The 23,238-nt window shown below is 39.7% G+C and overlaps 1 protein-coding gene across 1 annotated transcript in view; it reads right to left on the bottom strand.

Annotated features, from left to right (window-relative positions):
* The window catches only part of Grid1 (glutamate receptor, ionotropic, delta 1), a 748,070-nt gene that overhangs the window by 33,020 nt on the left and 691,812 nt on the right, over window positions 1–23,238 (bottom strand). Inside the window, exon 13 of the mRNA XM_013032063.1 lies at window positions 17,134–17,329. Within this exon, the coding sequence (XP_012887517.1) occupies window positions 17,134–17,329 (196 nt within the window). The remainder of the gene's footprint in view (window positions 1–17,133; window positions 17,330–23,238) is intronic.

The following is a 23,238-nucleotide window of genomic DNA, read 5'->3' as shown; positions in this document are numbered from 1 at the left end:
TTCTAACTGAAAAAAAATGTGAATACCAGCAAATGTTGGCAAAGATATAGGGGAAAAGGGGCTCCAGGACATTGTTGGTGGGAAATTAGTGCAACCATTATGGAAATCAGTATGGAGATTCCTAAAAAGCAAACAAAACCAACTAAACAGAGCTACCATGTGCTCCAATGATATCACTCAAGCATTTATCTAAAAGATGCACGATAGGATACAATAAAGGTACCTGCACACCCAATTTTATTGCTGCACCGCTCACAACAACCAAGGTATGGGAAACAGCTAGATGCCCTACCACAGATGAACAGATCCAGAATGTGTTACATACTATGGGATTTTACAATTTACAATATATACAATGGAATCCTACCCAACATCCTCTTAATAGTTCTTTAGCTAACTCTGGGCAACCCTTGATTCTGGAACAAAAATGAAGAGGTAAGTGTTGTGTGGTCACAACTGCTATTACAGCATACCCCTTAATGTACTGGGAGACCACCCTTGAGGTTTAGATTGAAGAGTCTCATTCTTTCATTCTACTTGTGGCTAAGTATTCCTTTATATCATTCCTGAAATGTCAACCTTGAGAGGCAGAGAATGTGCCGTAGGGTACATTGGAGAGCTGCAAAAGAGGTCTCATCCTGATCAAGAGGATTAAAAAAAAAAACAAAAACCTCCCATCTTGTACAGATAAACAAGCTTCAGGCTCTACCTGACTTATAGCTTTGTCAAGTGGTGGAATCTCTAGAGGAGCTTGGTGGGTTGCCAAGTCAGATCCAGTACCACCCTAATGAAGACCCCACTATGTGGCTTAGGGATTCCCCATCTCTAAACTATCTAGAAAGTCTTCTTACCACATTTCCTTGTGACAAACTAAGGTTTATCACTTGGGTTACATGGCACAAGTCCAAGTCCTTGTCCATATGAAAACAGTTCAGATGTTAGAGAAAAGCAAATTCTACTTATGAGGATTTTTGTTACCAGGATGACTATTTCTGCTCTTTATTTGGGATCTTCAAGAGGAAAGCTGTGCAGAGATCTTATTGATCCTATTGTTCTTTTGGGTTTATTAACTGACTTCTTACCACTCCTCTCTCTCTCTCAGAAAGAGAGAGAGAGAGAGAGAGAAAGTTGTGACAAAAATCCCTAACGAACAATTTAAAAGGAGGAAAGAACTATTTTCTTTATTTTGGGTCTGTTTCAGAGAGTTTATTCCGTTGTGATGAGGAGAGTGGTGGGACAGTGCAGTTTATATCATGACAGCCAGGAAGCAGAGCAAAGGCTTACATGAAGAGGCAAGGACAAGATGTAGGACATGCTTCCATGGACCCACTTCCCACAAGTCTGCCCTCCTACTTTTCACCACCTTCCAATAATGCCATATTATGAATTCAACAAGGGGTTGATCAATTTATCATACTGTCTCTGGAAATATCTTGCCACACACACCCAGTGAGGAACTTTCCTAATACTCTAGGCATTTCTTAAACTCAAGCAAATTGACAAACAAAATTAAATCTGTCTGTCTGTCTGTCTGTCTGTCTGTCTCTGTCTCTGTCTCTCTCTCTCTCTCTCTCTCACACACACACATCACTTTTAAATTTAAATTTCAGGGTCCAGAGTAAATACTGTTACAATAGAGAGTAGTGTTCTATCATCCCATTGGAATTGGAAAAGTCTACATCTACTTAGATACATTTTCTAGTCTCAATGATGATATGACAATGATGGCAATCAAACACCAGGAAGGTAGAGTTAAGTAATCTGTGGGCAAGGGACTTAATTCTTTTGAGTTTTGTGTTCCTTATTTCAAACTTAAAATATCACAAAGTACCCTCTGTGTGAAGATTAAGTGCACTCACATAATGCCACACATGCCTATTTCTTTAAGAATGTTACTGGTTTTTTTTCTCCCTTTCAATCGTTTGGTGCCTGAACAAAAACATTTTGCAAAGAGAATAGAAAGAACAATAAGCTAGGCAAAAGTGGCCAACAAGTTGGAAGATGCCATAAATTAAAAATGATTTTTATCAGCAATCACTTCTTGCTTTTAGTATAATCAAAGAACAAAACAATTTCCTTCAAAATGCAAAATCTTAAGTCATAAAAGTCAAACCAATAATATTCAATAATATTCAAACCAATAATCTGCCCCTATTATAGTCAGTGCTAAGGTGAAGTATTTCAGATCTGGGTACAAAGCAAAATTACAGGGCAGAGGAAATCTAAAATATAAAATCAGATTTAAGAGAATCAACATCCTCCCACTTCCTCCAATGAGGAGTCTGAAAATAATCAAAGTTAGCATGATGGCATGGGTATTGGTTTGATTCCAGAGCTTACCCTACCAAATTATAAAACTCGCAAAAGAAAGTAATTGAAGAATTCATAATGAGATTTGCTTGGCAATGCTCAAAATCCAAAGCCAAGTAATTTAATAAGGGAGGTTCAGAGGGGGCTTTCTTTGATCTTTGGACTATATTATCCCAAACCAATCACCATCAAACAGAATTAAACAGCAAGGGTTTATTCAGGGACCAAGTCAGTCAATTGTATGGTAATGAGATTCGGAAAGACTAAGGAAGCCCCCTCTGGGGGTGGTTCTAGTATAGATCACTCCCCCTTTCTACCAGCTCCTCATCCCTCCTTGAAGTCCTCGGCATGAGATCCCAGCAACCCTATTCATTCATGCACAGGACAGATGCTCAGGATGGCACTTCCATCCATATTTGCTCTTACTCGTAAAACATCTGGGTCCTGAGTTTTATCCCGAGCCTACCTCTGCCCTAGTGCAACCCTGGGCAGGTAAATAAGGGTGATCCTGATCTAGAGGGGCTCTGAGGTTAGCAGGATTCTGACAGTCAGCAGGGCACTGAGACCTCAGCAGAACATCTGATGAGGCCATGCGCTGGGACACAGTATAGTAAGGGGAAAGGGATCGCAGGGAAGGCTTAGAGAAGTATATCCTTCCATCCAGATCTGAGGGAACAGCTAGCATCCGGTCTGGATAACAAAATTAGGGTCATTCTCCAAGCAACATGCACCACAGTGAACAAAGGTGAGCTGAAAGAAGAAACCCATACAGGCTTGGTGACCAATATTCGCATGATTGGCACGTAGAAGCTGAGGCTTCATTCTAATAAGCATACCTCTTCTCTAGTTTTACAGTCACAAGACAAAGATAGGAAGCTGGAGTCCTGAATTCAAATTCTGGGCCTGATGCTGACTCAAGCCTGATTGTCAGGAAATACCTTGCTTTCTTTGGACATCAGTATTCTCGCCCACAAACAGCTCTGATGAAGTGCAACTGTGCATGAGAAAACCTGGCCTCTTGTGAGCATCCTTGGTGTCTCTAGTAAAAATCAGTAAGATTAAATAAATGACTAGATTGTCTAGGCATAGACAAAGGTCCAAAGGAAGAAAAGAAGTAAAATAAGGAAGGAAACAGTAACACATGGCATACATAAATCAATCTCTGTCTTCTCCTTGACAGTGATTATGCCACTTCTTACTCTGTTTAAGACTAAAATTGTCATGTCTATTTCTACATATTGAGGTCATCCTTAGTAAATGTGTTGACAAATCAATGAATTCATACATGTAAAAATAACCACATCATAAATCACCATGGAAATACATATTTGGGGGTGGTTTTGTATGTGTATCCCTTATCATTTATGAATGAATATGTATCTTTTTTTGGAGGGGGGTCTGGTCATGGGGCCTGAACTCTGGGCCTGGGCACTGTCCCTCAGCTCTTCAGCTCAAGGCTAGCGCTCTACCACTTGAGCCACACAGCCACTTGTGGCTTTTTTTTCCTGCTTATGTGTTGCTGAGGAATTGAACCCAGGGACTCATGCATGCAAGGCAAGTGCTCTACCACTAAGCCACTTTCCCAGCCCATGAATATGAATCTTTAATCATGATCTATTCTACTTCTCTAGACTCAAGCTGCATGTGTTATAATTTATGATTCCAGTGCCTTGTTTGGGCCCAAGGAGAAGAAGTACTAAAAAAAAATGATAATCCGCAGGACAATAAAGTGAAATAAAATAAAATTACACAAATAGGTATATATAGGCAAATAGGAAGACAAAAATCACAAGAAAGGATCTAAGGAACAGTAGGAAAATATCAATTTATAATGTAATTACTCTACCTAAAGACAAATGATAAGGGCATGATGGGGAAAGCACTGAACTAGAATATTTTTTGATCCCAAAAATAAGATTATAATCCATTCAAAGCTTTGCTTTTGACAAAATGCAGTAATATTTTGTCAAGAGCTTTAAACATTGACATCTTTTTTGACACCATAATTCTATTTTTGAGAATTACACTTACAGAAATAAATGTAGAAATTCGAATAAAAAGAAATATTAGGCATGAAGATGTTCATTGCAATGCCATTTATATTTGTGAAGCATTGGAAAAGATTCAAATGACAATCAAGAAGGGAATGTTTGGATAAATTGGTTTATATTAATGAAGAAATATTTGTCACTAAATAATTAGGTTTTACAACAATGTCATAAAAATGCAGGCTATCCAGGTATAGTGACATGACACATGTAATTTCATCACCAGAAAGTCTGAACCAGGAATGTTGAGAGTTCAAAGCCACCTCAGTTACATAATAAGACCCTATCTCAAAACAAAATAAATAAATAAATAAATAAATTCAGCCAAACAGAAAAGGTCAAATGTACATATGACCATATATGATGATGTTAATGAACCCCAAAATATGGACACAACAGGTTTTATCTTTGTTGTCGTTGTTTTTAATGTATTTATAATGTACTATTTGATTTTTTTGTTTCTTTTGTATGTTCTTCCCCCTATGGTACAACCCCTGTTGTCACTGCATTCAATTCCGGTGTCCTGCATCTTGTATATACATTTTTCTACTTTGGGGAGGGGAAGGGAAATAACAAAATGCTGAAACAAGGATATAGGTTGACCCATTGTAACAATGAGAACTCTACTGTAAAACTTTGGTTGTGGGGGGGGAGAGGAGTTAGGGAGGTGGGGAGGGAAGGGATTGTAGGGGAAAACAAAGGAGGGGGTAACAATGCTCGATAGGAAATGTACTCATTACCTTACTCATGTAACTGTAACCCCTCTATAAAGTAGCTTTACAATAAAATTACTAAAAAAATAAAAACGAAAAGATACAATATATTTTCTCTAACATCATCATTACATAAAACTTGGGTTGAAATCAAAACTGACTAGACAGAAATATGCAAGAGAATTCCTGGAATCATATTTAGTTGGTGAAAAAATTGTGATTGGGCTTTTCCTCCATACTTTTGTTTTTATTTTCTCAATTATTTAAAATTTTTCTTCTCTTTTCTTTCTTTTTTTTTTTCCCATCCTGGGACTTGCACACTGGGCCTAGGCACTGTTGCTAAGCCTCTTTGTGCTCAAGGTTAGCGCTCTACCAACTTGAGCCACTGCTTCTGGCTTTTTCTGAGTTTGTCATTTTATTGGAGATAAGAGTCTCATGGACTTTCCTGCCTGGGCTGGTTTTGAACCACTATCTTCAGATCTCAGCCTCCTGAGAAGCTATAAAGTTTTCTTAATGTTTACATATTACATTTCAAGTTAGAAATGAAATTTTCAGCTCAAAATTGCTGATAGTTTTAACAAGTGACGCCAATTATATGTGGCAGTTGGGTTGGAACACAGAGTAAAGCATGAGAAGAAAGTGCAGTTATATTTACTTGCCAAAGTATCAAAAACTCAGCAGGCTGAAACTGAAGACCAGGAGGAGGGGTTTTTGAAGACAGCAACTGTTAAGTTCATGATCCCACAAGAAAAACATTCATTTAATAGACATGAAAGTTGATTTTGTTCACATGGAGTTCACCTCTTTCATTTCCATCCTTTTGTATATTTAATTTCCTGACTGATAGTTCCCTCTTGCATTCTCATACTATTATCTTCAAAACAGAAAAAGCACCAAGACACAAGAATTATAAATTGTGTGTGAACGATGAACTATCAATGGAAGCTTCCAACCACTCTAAGCAAATAAATCTCTGCTCTGTGTCCCAAGGGTCTTTTCTGTATTAAATCACAGTCCTTTCTTGTCTCTTGAACTCTATTGGGATACTCTAAAAATGGATTAAGTGTGAGTCTTTCTTTTGTTGTTTTGACCCTTTCAGTGTTTTGTTTTTATTTCTGCTTTTTGCTTGTTTTGGGGCTTGAGCTCTGGGCCTGGGCACTGTTCCTGAGCTCCTTTGCACAAGCCCAGCACTGTACCACTTGAACCACAGCACCACTTCCAGTTTTTGAGTGGTTAATTGGAGATAAGAATCTCATGGGGACTTTACTGCCTGGGCTGGCTTTGAACTGTCATCCTCAGATCTCAGCTTCCTGAGATTCTCAGATTTCAGCTTCCTGAGTAGCTAAGATTACAGGAATGGACCACCAGCACCCATCTTGTTTTGTATTTTAATTTATTTCTAACTAGTATATAAACATATAAATGTTAAATGGGGGTACCAGGTAACGTTGGATTCCAGTATAACTTAAGTAAATGTTTAAATCAGTTTAAGTACATCTATCTCCTCAAGCATTCATTTTTTTTCTAGTGAGAGCTTTCTAAATTATTTCTTCTATTTTTACTGTACAATATAATATCATTATTTATAGAGAATTTATATTTTGAATTGAACTATGAAAATATAATAGGTAAAAATTCAAGGATAGAGCTAAAACAGTACTTAGAGGGAAATGTATAGCTTTGATGTTTATCTTAGAAAAGGAAACAAATACAACATTAATTATCTAACTTTTAACATTAAGTTGCTAGGTGAAAGAGCAAATTGTAACTAAAATAAATAGAAGAAAATATTTTTGCAAGAAGTTGAAATCAATAAAACAGAAAAAAACCTAAAAATTATTAAAGTCAAATTTAACATTTTTAATGAAAAAAGCCCACATGTTCATGGATTAGCAGGTCCAATGTTAAGTGGTGATAAATTTTCCAAGTAATCCATATATTCAATTCAATATCTATCAAAATCTTAACATGCTTTTGAAGAAATTGACAAATGATTCTACAATTTAAATAAAGATAAATGATCCAGAATTATTGAAACAATCTTATATAAGAATAACAGAGTTAGAAGGCTTAAAACATCTGTCTTAGAATTACTATAAAACTGCTATGATCATTTTTGTATTGGCATAAGAATAGAAAGGCAGATCAATGAAATGAGTAGAGAATCTAGGCATGGGCCAACACATACTGTCCTATTGCTTTTCAATCAAGGTCTCTCACCTGTTCTTGGGTAAATATAGGATGTTTTAACAAGTGAGACTAGATCAATTACATGTACATATAGAAAAGAAATGAACTCATCACTTTCTCATTCCACTCAAGACAATTAATTTTAGGTGCATCATAGAACATAAAAACCTCTAAAATAAATCTGTGCCACTTTGGAGTAGGTAAAACTTGCAGGCAGAACCCAAAAGCATTAACTATAGAAGAAAAGAAAAAAGTTGACATATGGTATTTTATCAAAATTAAAATCTTCTACTTCTCAAAAGACACCATTAAGAAAATGAATGGATGAGTTACAGATTGAGAATTACATTTGTAGCACTTGCATTTCATCAAGGATCTATTTCCAGAATATTTTAAAAGTTCATATAAATCAACAATGAAAAGAAGAAGAGCCCAATAAAAATTAACAAAAGACTTGAGCCCACACTTTCAAAAGAAGATATATAGATGGCCAATAAGAACATGAAAAAGAGCTCAATATCAGAAGCCATCAAACAGAAACAATGAGATAGCTACTCACATCCACTGCATTGGCTCTAATTTAGTCAAACAGACAAATAAAAATTGGCTACAAGTTAGCCAGTCACAACTTTGACAATGCTAACAATGAATGGGATGTCGCACATTATAGTTATAGAAGGGCTGTATTTCTGGGAGTGTAGAATTATGTGGCCATATTTGGATTGATTACTCACTTTCACATAGCAATAAACACAGATGTATGCCATGACCTTTGATTCTTTCCCCTATTATTTGCATATAAAATGGAAACATACCCCCCACTGGAGTTGTTTAGGAATACTCATATTGTCTCATTCTCAGAAGTCCTCAGTTGGTACAGTGGAAATGTGAACCCAGGCCAAATGGGTAATCAAGTGGAGATTTATATTTACAATAGAATACTATTCAAAAGTAAAAAGAAAAAGAAAAAAAGAAAAAGGAAAGCACACTACTGATATCCATTACATCATGGATAAATCTCAGAAGCATTTTGTTGAATGAAATAAGGGACAAATAGAAGTTTATATTGTAGTAGAGTCTGATTATACAAACTACAAGAACAGGCAAATTTAATCTGTGATGTAAGAAAGAAATCTGTATCTGTCTTTGGTGATGGTAGAAGTGTCTGAAGAAAACTTGTAGGGGTCTGTATCTTGGCTTGGGTGGTGATTATACCATTGTATAAAATTATCTAAACTCAGGAAATGAACACACTAAATAAGCATTTTATTTTATGAATGTCAATTTTATGTATGCCATTTTATTTTATTCATGTCAATTGTATTTGTGTTTGTATCCTTTAATCTTTCCTCCTAACATATAGTAGATGCTACAACAGTGTTCTGGCTTCCACTGAGTGTGTGCTTTGGGCTACAATCCACACTGGATGCTTTAGACTTGACACATCAGTAAACTCACATCTAATATTGCCAAGTATTTCTGAAGTTTCTCAGATAGTTCAGAAAGGTGACTTCACTAGCTCAAAGCCATGGATTAAATTAGGTTAAAAATAGAATTTAAACTCACATTTCCTAACTCCTAAGCAGAAATGGCTTGAAGTGCATTTCTTGAATGGATGAGTAAGTGAATAAATGAATGGATAAAGAAAAGAGAGCATCTAACCTGTAAATGGATAGAGTTCTTTCAGGTAGGTGCAAAAAGTATAGAAATGAAGAAGTGGTTAACCAAACAAGAGTGTGTGAGAAGGAAGGCAGCTTACAGAATCCCCAGTTCACACTGAAGGCAAATATAGAGGATGTGTCTTTAGGTATTGCTACATACCTATTGCTTTCCACCACAGAAAGCTACCCACTCCCTCCCAGTCCCTTTTCTGAAGGGAATCAGAACTTTATCTTTCCCATATCTGAATCAGAGCTTTCTGGGTTTGTTGGTGGCAGTGGTTTGGGCTTTAGTGTGTGTGTGTGTGTGTGTGTGTGTGTGTGTGTGCCTATCCTGAGGTTTGAACTCAGAGCCTATGCATTATCCCTGAGATTTTTTGCTCAAGGCTAGTGTTCTACCACTTGAGCCACAGCTCTACTTTTGGCTTTTCTTTTTTAAATTGGAGATAAGAGTCTCATGGACATTCCTTCCCAGGCTGACTTTGAACTGTGATTCTCAGGTCTCAGACTCCTGAGTAGCTATGATTAGAGGCATGAACCACTGGCACCTGAGGCCTTCTGATCTTTTAATCAAACATTTCAAAATTACTAGCCCATCTGCATCTTCATCTCCTTAGCATACTGAACAGCTAACGTGGTGCCTCATGTACAAACACCCCTTCCACCTTGATCATTCCAAAAAAAGGGGCTATAGAAGTTCCTCATCTTTCCATGGTCCTTCCAACAAAGACCACCCTTTCTGTCACACAATATAGTCTCTGACTCAGCAGGGAGGGTTGTACATTGATAGCAGCCCTCAACACAGAGCAGAAAGGAACAGGACAGGGACAAATGCAGGTGCTGAGAGAAGATGCCAAGGCAAGCATTAGATCAATGATGGAAATAAATAAGATTTGTGGGCCCAGCTTTTTTGTGCATTTGCATCCACATTTTATGACCCCAGTAAGATTCACTGAGTGGAAAAAAACCCACCTTCTGTGAAGACTACTGGCCTCTACAGCTACTTCCTTCTGAAAAAAAAAAAACTATCTTTAGCCACAAGGTCTGAGACAAGCTACTCATCTATTTATTCAAAGAGCTCAATGAGCTGTAAAGATTGACATTTAAACTATTAACACTATATTCTATTTGACAATGTTATTAAATATTAGGTCTGATTTATGAAAAGGCTTAATCATTTTGCAGTCCAGGTCAGTCCTGGCACTGCACAGAAATCGGGCTATGTGAGATGTTCCTTGGCGGAGTTCATCAAGCCTAAGAAAAGAAAAAACAATCCCACTAGCAACATTAAAGTCTCACTTCATGGAACACAGTTATTATCATATAAATTTGAACCACTTGCCAGCTCAGCTCTGTATCTCAAAGTTTTCTCCAATTGATAATTTTAATAGTATGGAAATAAAAAATAAATAAAATCACAAACCTAAATAATCTTTGCTGTGACACATGGAAGATGGGGGAAGTCTTTTAATAACTGAGGTCAGGCATACATCTTGCTATGTGGGTGTGAAAGTATTAGATTAATAAAAAGCAGAAGTAAAAAGTGTGCACACGGATAGAAAGGAATTGAGGAATAAAAATGGCAATATTAGCTTGCACCAGAGGGAATGTGGGTGTGAGGTTTTGATGGTTGGGCCACTGGTCTGTGTGACCTTGTGCAAGTCAATCTCCAAGTTCAATTTCTATTATGGAGATATAATCATGAAGATGTCTGTTTAGGAAGAAAGCAGTAATTCATGTAAGTAATTTGGCATTGTGCCTCAGACACAGAAGGAAAGCTAGATCCGGCCAGGACAAAAACTGAGCCCCAGAATGATCCTAGGCCACCAGCATCAGACCTGGAATGGACAACACAAGACATTGAATGATGCATGGCTAAAAGAGGAGCTACTAGAGGTGTCTAGGAGCTAGGAGATGTTCCAGAGCAGGATGACAAGTGATTGGAAATACCTATGGATTAGTAGATGGTGTCGGTCCAGAAGGTGAGTTACTACAAGATTGCTCAGAAGATAAGCTTCTATAGGAACATGAGTCACTAGAGAGTACACTAGAGGATGAGCTAGTGCGGGTGTCTATGTGCTACTAGATGGTCTACAACAAGAAAATAAGTCATTTAAGCTACCTTTCAGCTAAATAGTGCAACACAAGACAAATGATTACAACAGTGTATGTGTTACTAGATGGTACAGAGCAGGAAGATGCGTGACTAGAGGTGCTTATGGGCTACTAGACTGTACAGAACTGAAGGATGAGCTAATGAAGGAACCTACAAATGACTACATGGTGTAGGACAAGAGAATGAGCTACTAGAGGTCCCTAAAAGTTACTAGATGAACAGAGCTAGAGGATGAACTGCTAGGGGTGTTTATGGGCTATTAGGTGCTGCAGAGCTCTGTTTTAAACCAACTTTCATTCAACCTTTTTCTATAAAAGGATAGATAACAAAAATGTTTGGAAGGCCATCTGGTTTCTGTCACTCCACTCTGTTGTGGGAAAGCAGAAATAAATGCTATATAAGTGAACAGATAAGAGTTGTTTTCCAATAAAACTTTACAAAACCAAATTTGAACCATGGACCTAGTTGGCCATGTTCTTGATCCAGTCTTTCTTGTGTCCGTTAGACACACGTGGCTATGTGGAATGGAGACAGTCAAGATCAGGACCAAAAGGATTTTTCTCACCAAGAGAAGACTATCAGCCTGGAAAAAATCCCTGAACCTTTTCGTTTCTCTTTATTTTTCCATCCCCTACTCTAAGAAAGATAACTTGCTGACTGAGAGCAGGCACTATGCTTTCCATGTATCTTTCTCTGCTTTGTCAGAAAGCAAACAGATGACTTACTTGGGAAGAATGCTGTATTTATTGAGACATACTGGGTGACAGACAGGTTGCATAAAAAGCATTTGTTGCAGTCTCTTAGAAAATAAAAACTCATTGTTAAAATGGGTCAACCTGTATCCTTGTTTCAGCATTTTGTTATTTCCCTTCCCCTCCCCAAATTAGGAAAATGTATAAACAAGATGCAGGGCACCAGAATCAAATACAATGAAAAAAGGGGTTAAAGACACTATGTTGAAAATGAACTTCACAGCTTGTGGGGTGGGAGATGGGGAGGGAGGAGTTGGGGAAGTGGGGAGGGAAGGGTTGGTAGGGGAAAAACAAAGGAGGAGGTAACAATGTTGGATAGGAAATGTACTCATCCTTTTACTCATGTAACTGTAACCCCTATGTACAGTATTATTACAATAAAATATATATACTTAAAAAAAGAAAAGAAAAACTCTCTCTCATTCCAGGTCCCATCTTGAATTTTTTTACCAGGACCCCATAAGCTCTGCCTTTCTCCCTGTCTCAACAGCACTGTGGGAAAGCAATGGAGTCAGGGAATAGAACAAGCATGATACACCCTTCTTCCTCTTCAGCTACTGTAGAAAAGTGATCACTCCTCACTAAGCCATATTCCACTTACATTGGTTTCGCGCCATTAAAAGCTACAGTAATGGTGAATAAGAAATAATAGCAGCTTTCCAAGGTTATGCAGATACCAAACTCCTTGACTTTAGTAGCAATTAGCCATTGTTCCACTACCATGCACTTTCTGAAATGGAGCTGGAGTCATTAAAGAGCAACTGGACATTATAAATATAATTGTTCTTCCATGGCTAAAGAAGATTCCAGGAGTCACTAGCTGGGTGTTCTTTGCCTTTGCCAGGCTGTCTAAACTGCTTGTGTTTAGGAATAGAAGCAGTTGCTCTCATCTGGCTGTTGGGTACCAGTGCATAGTTGCTTATTTGCCTGTTTTTTTTCTCATTATTTCTGGATGTAAGGCATGGTCATCACTTAGGAGATGACTATGCACAGCCTGGTGCACTGTGCATCCTAGACTCCATGCTGCTGGATCTGTTGCCAGGGGGGAAATGGGGAGGAACAGCTCTATGGAGAGAAAGGAGGGTCTTAGTTCAGTCTAGCCACACAAATAGATGCAAGAAGGAAAATTGGAGAGTGAATCTGAGCTCTTCTTTTAAAAAAATGTAGCACACCTCATTTTTCTGACAATACTATAAACTTAGGTTTATGACACTATTACAAAATCTTTAACATTTGTCTAGCACTGGCAGCCATTTTTTATTGGAGATTCAAATATAAAAGGGAAATATGTGATCCTCCCTACCCAAAAGCAGCTTTGGAGTTTATAAATTGATGATTTCATAAAAGTAACAAATCCTATATTCTGAAAAATGATTAGATTATGTACCAGAGAAGAAATTGGCATTGATAAGGAATGCTTTAGCCGGGCGCTGGTAGCTCATGCCTGTAATCCTAGCTACTCAGGAGGCTGAGTTCTCACCTTGAGCTGAAGAGCTGGGGGATAGCACCCAAGCCCAGAATTCAAGCCCCACAACCAACAAAAGAAAAAGGAATGGTTTATTTGACTCTTTCATTGATTGTTTGGTTTACAATTTGTTCTTACTCAGAACTATAAATGCCACCAGTGAACACTTTCTGATGGGCCACCAATGGGTTATATCCAGAGTGAGAAGACATCTTCACAATGTCCAAGATGCTACTCTCTAGAGTAGTAGAAGGTGTGTTTCAGCTATCTTGAGACACACCAGAACAGGCATGTAGACCATATCCTACAAAATTAAGAAGAGTGAGGGAAGGGGTGTGTAGGGGAGGGGTGGGTGAGAATGTTGAAAGGAATGACATCAATCTAGATATATGGTATTCATAAACTGCGTTGTTAAATGACAACTCCTTTGTGCATCTACTAAAAGATAATAAAAAAGGAAGGAAGGAAGGAAGGAAGGAAGGAAGGAAGGAAAGAAGGAAGGAAGGAAGGAAGAAGGGAGGGAGGGAAAGAAGGAAGGAAGGAGGGAGGAAATGATATGAGTATGGAACCAACCTCTACCTGACTTAGTGTATATTTATTTGGAAGAATTGATGGATATACACAATGATATCAATTACAATCCTTGCTTTAGGACTTCTCTGCATTTGTTTGGGCATCTCTCTTTTACAATCAAGCCATTTACTAGTTAGTGTAATTAGAAATAAAAAATAAAATGGCAAATCTAAACCTTAGCATCGACTCTGATTTACATCCAACAATATGCTTCCCTTTTTCCTGTGGCTCCACGCCTCCCATCTGCAGCAACTACTAATGATGAGCCTTACATTTTATCATGACTTTGATGTGTATGAGAGGAGGTTTTATGTTTCTCAAGGAATATGATGCTGTTATCTTCTATTAGTTGACCCATATGAAATTGCCTACAATACTTTTATTTTGTCCAATAGTACTATGCTAAGATTTATCCATATTATTCAAGACAGTTGTAGTTCATGTATTTCATTGCAGGTATCTTTTTTTCTATCTTGTTAATGGTCATTGGGATTGTTTCCAGAGTTTAGCTCTACCAGCAATATCACTGTGGCCTTTCTTATCTCCAGGAGTGCTGACAGACATTTCTTCGAGGTGGATGCCTAGGAGTGGAATTGGTTGACCATAGGGTATGCAATGTCCCATTTTATAAGAGAATGACAAACTCTTTTCCAAAGTGGTTGTACTGAGTACACTCCCATCAGCAATTAAGCACCTGTTCCTCTATATCCTCTCTACCACCTCTCACTTTATGCCAGTCTAATTGGTAGAAAATGATATATCTTTATGGTCTTGATTTGCATTTCACAGATCATTAATGACTTTCAGCATCTCTTCCTATGATTACTGGCCGTATGTGCTGCCTCTTCTATAAAAGCTCTGTGCAAGCCTTTTGCCCATTTTTTCTATTAAATTGTTTGAGTTTTTCTTAGTAATTCGCTAAAGTTCATGATATCTTCTTGATATTAATTGGATATTGTTTGTATGTATTGTAACTATCCATTCTTTATGGGGTCTTTTGTTCTCATAAGAAATGCTTTGTGTAGCATTGTTAAAGTGGATTTTCATAAAATCTATTGTGGATAGTGCATTCATTTTTTTCTGAAAGACAAAGAAAGCTGGGAGAGGGAACTTGAAGGCCATGCTACCCCTGCCTTGCACTTATAAAAGGCCCTAGCTTCATTATCTCCAAATAAGGTGACTCTCAACCACAAAAATCCACTCTCAGGGATGAAAGACAGTCCTTAAGCTCAAGGCTGGAGCAAGCTAGATATTAAGGAGGTCTAATACATCTTGTATGAAGAGGATTATTTTAGCTAAATGTAAGCTGTAAAAATCTACCATATATGTTTTCAGGTATTTTAAGTCTTTAAGGATACCCTAAAATAAGAACTCACCTAGTTCTCGCTTAGCTCTGAGGTTCCAGAGAGTGACACATTCCATACATGCTGTTAAAGAGTGACAGAATTGGGATTCATACTGACCCATGTCTCTCTATTTAGGAGAGGACAACAAAGTCTCGCCAACAAATGACTATGCATTCTCACATAGTTACTAGATGCTCACCCCACACAGGACCTGCAGGACTGAAGCTGTGATTGGCCCCAGATGTTTCTGAACTTCCCAGATGTGGGAGAACTCAGGGTTCTCTCTGGATAGCTATGAGTCCTCTGGGGAATGGAGACACTTGTAGGTTTCTGGGACCATATCCATCTGCAAGACAGTGAGCCTTCATGCCCCTGAACCTTTATCCCACCTCCAGGACACCCACTGCTCTGAGAAAATCAGCTAGGCAGTACTAGAGCAGCCAGAGAGAGACACATAATGGGGCATAGTGAGAGTATACATTGGTTTTGCTTTGATTTTTTTACTCTGTGTGTGTGTGTGTGTGTGTGTGTGTGTGTGTGAGAGAGAGAGAGAGAGAGAGAGAGAGAGAGAGAGGTCCAAGGCCTCGGCTTAATCTGCCTGCTCTTCCCTGAGCAGCATCCCTTTGGAAGTCAGAAGGTACCTAAGACACAGCCTCTCTGATTCTGTATTAATGAGCTTTAGCAGAAAGATATGAGGACAGGTATGAGGCCTCATCTGTTGTATGGCTAGTGAAGACCTTCTCTCAATCTGTGGGCTTTCTATTTATCCTGCTAGCTACATCCTTTGCCATGTAGAAACTCTGCAGTTTAATGTCAGCCCATTTATCCAGCCTTTCTTTGATTTGTTGTGTTTCTGGATCTCTATTTAGGAAGTTTCGACCTGTGCCAAGGAGCCCTAGTGTATCCCATATCCCTTCCTATAATATTTTCAGGGTATCTGATCTTATATTAAAGTCTTTGATCCATTTGATATTGATTCTGGTGCAGGGTGCTATATAAGGAACTAACTTCGGTTTTCTACATGTGGATAGCCAATTCTGCCAACACCATTTGTTGAAGAGGCTGTCTTTCTTCTAGCTAGTGTTTTTGGCTCCCTTATCAAAGATCTCATAGGTGTGTGAGCTCATTTCTGGGTCTTCAATTCTATTCCACTGGTCTTCAGGCCTGTTCCTGTGCTAGTATCAAGCTGTTGTTTTTTTTCATATAACTATGGCTTTATAATAAAGTTCAAAGTTTGGTATTGATATTCTTCCAGCACTGCTTTTTCCTGCTAAGTGAAGTAAGCCAGATCCCAAAAAACATAGGCTCCATAGTTTCCCTCATCTGTAATAATTAATATATGCCTAGAAAAGTCCTAGGAGAGGATCATAATAGCTCTATAGCTATGTACACATGACCATATAAAATGATGCGAATCAAAATGAACTCCATGATGCGGAAACAAGAGGTTTGTGGGTTTTTTAGTGTACTGTTTGCAGTTATTTCTTTTTTCTTTCATTTTTTTCCCTTTGGTTTATTCCTGGTTGTCACTGTTTTTTTTATTTTGGTACTCTTGGTCTTGTATGTAAGTTTATCTGATTTGGGGAAGGTAGGGGAATCACAGAAATGGTAGGACAAAGGGCACACGAATGCGATAGCGATACTCACTGGACACAATGTTGGAAATTAACTTTACAATTTGGGGAGGGAGCCAGGCCAGGGGAGAGGGGAGACAGAAAGCAGGAGAAAACAAGGGAGTGGATAACACTGTTTGAAAAGAAATGTACTCATTGCCTTACTTATATAACTGTAACCCCTCTGTATATCACTTTTACACTTAAAAGAAAAAAATAAGGTGTGAGGAAAGGTTACCTGGCTGATGCAGGGCTATTCCAAAGACTGGGAAGGTTTCTCAGACCTCAAGGATGACCCCATCCATAGCCCTGTCTCAGCACATGTGCTCAAGCACCAATTCCTGCCTACCTTCCTGATGCCTTCTGAAGGGCTGGACACACAGTTGTCAGCTCCTCCATTCTTGCTGATGGCCTTCCAGAGCTCAGCAAATGTACTGTCCTGTTCCAGGGGGTTGGTTCCTTTAGCTCGGAAGTATTCATAGACAGCAGAGTCCCGGACAGTGCCATAAGGCATCTCTACTTGCTTGGACAGATCCTGGAATGTCCTGAAATGCCAGAAAAAGACAAAGGGAAAAAAGCAACAAAGCATGAGTATACACTGCGTATTCCAAAGATGGAAATGGTCTATGAGCTCCTCCTCGGCTCCGAGTCCTACCCAGACAACAGCATGAGTCCCTCAGCCCAGAGTAGGTTTGCCATGCCTCTGCCTCCATCTGGCATAGCTAAGTTTCCTCAAGATGGCTAAACACACAGAACTAGCCTCTCTGCTGAGCTTGAGGGATATAAGAGTAAATAATACAGGATTCATGGCCCTAGACATCTAGAATGATAATAATATTATAATAATAATTACTGAAGGTTTTTGACTTGAACATTCACAGAGAATAGACAAGGAAATACTCATGTTGGCGAGATTGATGATGATGATGACAACGATGACTGACAGTGACTGGCCTCTGACACATGTGGTAGTGCAAGACAAACTCAGAATAGGAGGACCGATCTATGGAATGGCATTCCGGAAAAGTGTTCGATGTTGGGGTTCCATTCGGTTGTTGATTTTTAGTACCAACCATCAACCAATTTACTTTAATTTGTGTGTGTGTGTGTGTGTGTGTGTGTGTGTGTGTGTGTGTGTATGTGTGTATGTACTTGTCCTAGAGCTTGAACTCAGGGCTTGGCTACTGCCCCTGAGCTTTTGTGTTCAAGGCTAGCACTGTACCTCCGTAGCTCCACTTCTGTTTTAGTGTTTAATTGGAGAGTCTCATGGACTTTCTGGCCCGGGCTAGCTTTGAAGCATTATCTTCCAATTTCAGCCACCTGAGTAGCTAGGATTACAGGCATGAGTTACTGGTGCCTGAGTCATTTTGTAAAATTATAAACTAAGAAACCTGGAGTTTGACATGAAATCTCATGATTTTCAAGTTTGTTTTTTTAAATTTTAAATAGTTGTACAAATGGGTTGCCATTCAACAAGTCAGTTTATGAGTGCAATTCATCTCGGTCGATGTCAGCCCTTTTCATTACTCTCCCCCATCTTCCCTAATCCCACCCATACCTTCATGTTACTGTAACTCCAATTTCATACGTATTCATTGAATATAATGACTGTATCTTTCTGCCTTTCTTCTCTCCATCCATTTGTCCAAATTTTGATGGAGATCATTAAACAAAACACCTTTGAAAGCACTGGATTGATTGTATGTGGAAGAGAGGCAGGTAGTTCCAGCCTGATGCATGTTGGATAGATGATAGAGTGCCTCATGACGGCCTGTCAGCAGTCTGAGGACAGATATTAGAGCTGGGGAGAGAAATTTCATTTCAGAAGGAGACATGCAGGTGCATCTTGACTTATGATGGACATGTGTCCCAATATCACCCATCTTCTGGTGAATATATCATGAACATGAGAATGCAAACATCATAGCTTAGCACTAGACTACCTGACATGTACAGATGCTAATCTCTAGTTGGACCCAAATCATCCAACACAGAGCTTTCATTTGGGTTGAATATATTGTGCAATTTATTGAATACTTGTATTTAAATACAAACTTGCAGCATCACACGCTGAAGAATATGGTCTGTTCTGTCTCATGATCACATGACTTATTGAGGAGCTATGGTGGCGGCTGCCACCCAATATTATACAAGAGGAATGGGCCTTAGATTCCTAGCCTAGAAGAGGCTTTTACTGAATGTTTAGTGTTATCATACTATCATAAAGAAAAAAACCTGCCAAAACAAAGAGAAGTATAATGTTAGCTACTCGAAGGATCATGGGAGGATCATGGTTCAAGGCCAGGTGAGGCAAAAGTTATTGACCCTCATCTCAATCAATAAGCTCTATGCAGTGGTGTAAGCCTATAATTCCAGCTATGCAGGATCCTCCCACAAGAAGCTGGACATGGAAAATAATCAAAGCAAAAATAAGATAAAATAAAATAAAATAAAACAAATCTATGCTGGGAGCATGGCTTAGTCCATTGAGAGAATGTAATAGTTCATATTTATAAAATTAAACAAAATCATGGTGGAGATTTAATCTCTAGATCCAGGCTGTAATCTAACCACTCTTTCTTTATTTCTCTCCTAGAAAACTCAGTGTCTCATTTTTATCCCCCTACAGCCCTACACATGTCTCTCACTGAGTCACTATTTCCACAGAAAAATGATCTTCCCATCCTCATTTACACAACCTCCTTCTTCCAGGGTCTGGCAGTTGTCCCAACCCCCACACATCACAATTGCCAATCTTAAAATGAAAAATGCCACTCATAACTCATCTCTAGCACCGGGCCATGTTACTGCCTCTTCCTGGAATCCCTCCATCTCAACTGTACACCTGTGCACCGTCACAAGCCACTTGAAAATCTATCTACCTGCTGCCTTTCCCTGTGAGAAGCCACCCCATTCCAGGCCTCTTGATACCACCTCTACATCTTGCAGGCATCCCTGGCAGCAGGCTTACTCTAGAAGGCTCACCATTCAGTAGGAAGCATGCCAGAGCAAGGGAAAACGTGAATTCTACCTTGCTTCCAAGGCCTACCATCATTCAGATGGAAGCCTTGGACAAGTTAGCTAATGCCTCTGTGTACCTCAGTTTCCAAATGTTTTACATGTACTGGAGTTCGAGTTCACAACATTACACTTGCTCAGTTTGCTTACTCAGCTGAGATTCTATCCCTTGCATTTTACTAGTTGACTCTAGAAATAGAATCTGGCAGATTTTTCTGCCCAGGTTGGCTTCAAACCATAATCCTCTAGATATCAGCCTCCTGAATAGCTAGGATTATAGTCATGAACCACAGGCTCCAGCAGTTTCCAAATCTTTAAAGTCAGGGCTGCAGCAGAACCTGTAGCAGAGAGTTACCAAGAGGAAGACGTGGGGTATGCTCAGATCACAGAGCTGCACTTTATCCAGTCAGTGCTCATGAACTGGAGGCAGTGATTCGGACCTGCCATTACATTTCTTGTCTCCATAGACTGTACAACATTGGAGGACTGGAGCTGAGGCAGCTGGGTTATCACATGGGTGACCCTGGACTCAGGGCTGGCAGGGTCCTCATGGAGGGCCAGCAGGGAGTGCCTCCTGTCTAACTATGAAGACACATTTCCCAGCATTCCTCCAGTCTCTGCTACATGGCCCACAAACAGTTCAGGATTGATTTCAGTACATCGCAGATGAAAGGAAACATAAAATAACAAATTCAATGAAGAAATCTTCCTAATTATTGTTCATTATTTATATCTAATTGAAGCAAGATGTTCCTTTGCTTGAAGGGCCCCAAGGGTTGTAACTCTGTCATAATTTGCCTGTAATGAAAGGAAAGGGGAATCTTTTTTTTTACATCATTTTTATTTTTCTCATGGTAATACAAACAAACACAAGGCTTTGATGAATGGGAAACATCAGGATGAATTACACAGTTGAATCTAAATACTGAACTACTCTAAATTACTGCTGTTTCCTTGAGTGCGGAATGAATATATGACTTCCAGGGAATGTGGCTCTCCTGTTTCATCCCCCCATTTGAAATGGAAATTTCCTCTCTGGTCCTGGTATTTATTCACAACCATGTCCACAGCCAAAGGTTCCTGACTAGCAGGAAGCCCGGATGTTTATGTTTATGTTCCAACATAGCTCACTGTCTTGCCCACAAAGCATCACTTTCAGCATTGGACTCCATGGCTTGACCCATCACCTCCCATAGCCATGAATCAGAGATTTCCCCATCACAGTCGGATCGACACTGACAACAAAGAGTTTCAGCCTCACTACAGTGCCTGATACATAGTAGGCACCATTGTCATTTTTCAAAGTGATTCAACCTCATAAAAAGGAGAGGCTAAGCCAAAGGGCCTAAATAATGGCACCCCAAAGCCACCATGGATCTCCTTGGGCAGTCATCCTCCTAGCAAAGTGCACCATCCTGGAAGCGGCCCACAGGGAAGGAGAAAGGAGAGCAAGGACAGCCAGCCAGCAAGCTGCCAAGCCAACACTGGCAGTCAGTGGATGACAGATGTTGAAGCCAGATAGGGTGCCCATCTGAGAAAAGTCAAGAAAGCTTGTTATAGGAGTGAGCTGTCCTGGCAGCATAAGCAATATAGTATTCTTCTGAAGCCATGTTCTCCAGCAACAACTACTTACAGATGTTCAAGCACTGACACAACAGAGAGAAAAGGTATGCCCACCCATCACAGACAGGCTCTCGGTCAACCATGCACCATGCACCTCAATAGTTGTAGAACCAGTTCTTTTCCCTTACAATTCTGAATGTCTAGTATATAAGGCTTGTGTCACACAGAGCAAGTGATGAATCGTGAGCATCCTTCAGGGGTTTGCAGCAGGAGGTAAGTGAGAAGTAAACACACAGTGACCAAACAATGTGAGGGAGATAGAAAGACAGGTCCATAGGAGGGAGCCCAGAACCACAAAAGAGAAGCCATTAATCCAGGGCAGGGCTAATGAAAGGCTTCTGGACAAGAAAGCCATACATATGCCAAATCATGAAGGATGGGTGAAGGCAGCTAGGTAGAGAACTAAGAGGTAAGGTTTTCTAGGGAGAGAAGTGTTCAGCTGAGAAGGCTCTGCTGTGTGATATGAGGTCACTTGGAACACCCATGCAGGGCAACTTTCAGCTGTTAAAAAGATGCGGGAGACCTAAACATGGTCTTTGAATGCTTCATCTGCTTCACCTGCTTGATTCATCCCAGCATCTCTCACAGGATCCTAGAAGATGCAGTCTCAATCATCCAAGAGGCCTTATAACTCACACTGCTCTTGCAGAATTGGGGAACATTGAGATCACAAACATATACCCAGCCCATAGCCAAATTTTAAGGAATGCCAGCTCTTCTCTTAGACTGCCAGTCAGCAGCTGAGAGGGCTGAAAGAGTCCACATGAAGGAATTAAGGATACCACACTGGGGTGGTAAAACCTGAGTGGAAAAAGATGTGGGCAAGTACCGTGTCTCAGCTTCCAGTATTGTGTCATCAGACCCGGTGTCTCCCTGGTAGGATCCAGGCGAATGTTCCTTATCAACAACTGATGGTCTTATCGACAGCACTGGGTTATGTTCCTAGAGTATCGATTGTGGTGGCCTAGAGTGAGCATGCAGACAACAAAACACCCAAGAAACTGCCTCAGAGAAGCCTTCCTAGGAAAGTAATAAGTGGCTGAACAAGGACTTGCTCAGAATAAATGGTCTTCAGAAACATTATCCCAGCTAGGCACCAGCAGCTCATGCCTGTAATCCTATCCAATCATGAGGCTGAGAGCCAAGGATTGTAATTTGAAGCCATCCTAGGTAGGGAAGTTGGTGAGATTCATCTCCAAGTAGGCACCAAAAAAAACAACAAAACAAAACAACCAAACAACAACAACAAAAAACCCAGAAGTGGAGCAGTACCTAAAGTGGTAGAGCATTAGCCTTGAGCACAAAAAGCTCAGGGAGAATGACTGGGCCCTGAATTAAAGCCCCAAGACCAGCAAGCACACATACATGCACATGTGCATGCGCGTGCGCATACACACACACACGCACTCATCTCAAGGTTGTTTATCTGGTTTGGACTGACCAGAGAAGTGTGGTAGTGTAAACATGGGTGCCTTGCAGCTTACTGCTAGCTCTGTTCATTATGAATCTTCTTCATCACTTCTGGATTCTGTTCTGTGTTTGGCTCTTTCAATGGCAAAAGCCACACTCTCCTCCAAGCTTTGTGTTGAATCCCTTCTACTCAACTCTGCTTGGCTGATCCTGAGATTGGGACCAGTGGGAACTACTTTTCTGTATCTCCTATCTTGGATTGCTAACTTGAAGGTCTTCTCTAGCTGTCACAACCTCTTCTTTAATCGTTTCTTATGAGCCTATCACATTGTCTTATAAAAGGACTTTGCATAGGTCCCTGAGAGCAGTTTCCTCCCTGCATACACACACACACACACACACA

This window comes from Dipodomys ordii, unplaced genomic scaffold (assembly GCF_000151885.1).
Source record: "Dipodomys ordii isolate 6190 unplaced genomic scaffold, Dord_2.0 Scaffold148, whole genome shotgun sequence".
Lineage (NCBI taxonomy): Eukaryota > Metazoa > Chordata > Mammalia > Rodentia > Heteromyidae > Dipodomys > Dipodomys ordii.
This window is presented reverse-complemented; position numbering and strand designations above follow the sequence as displayed.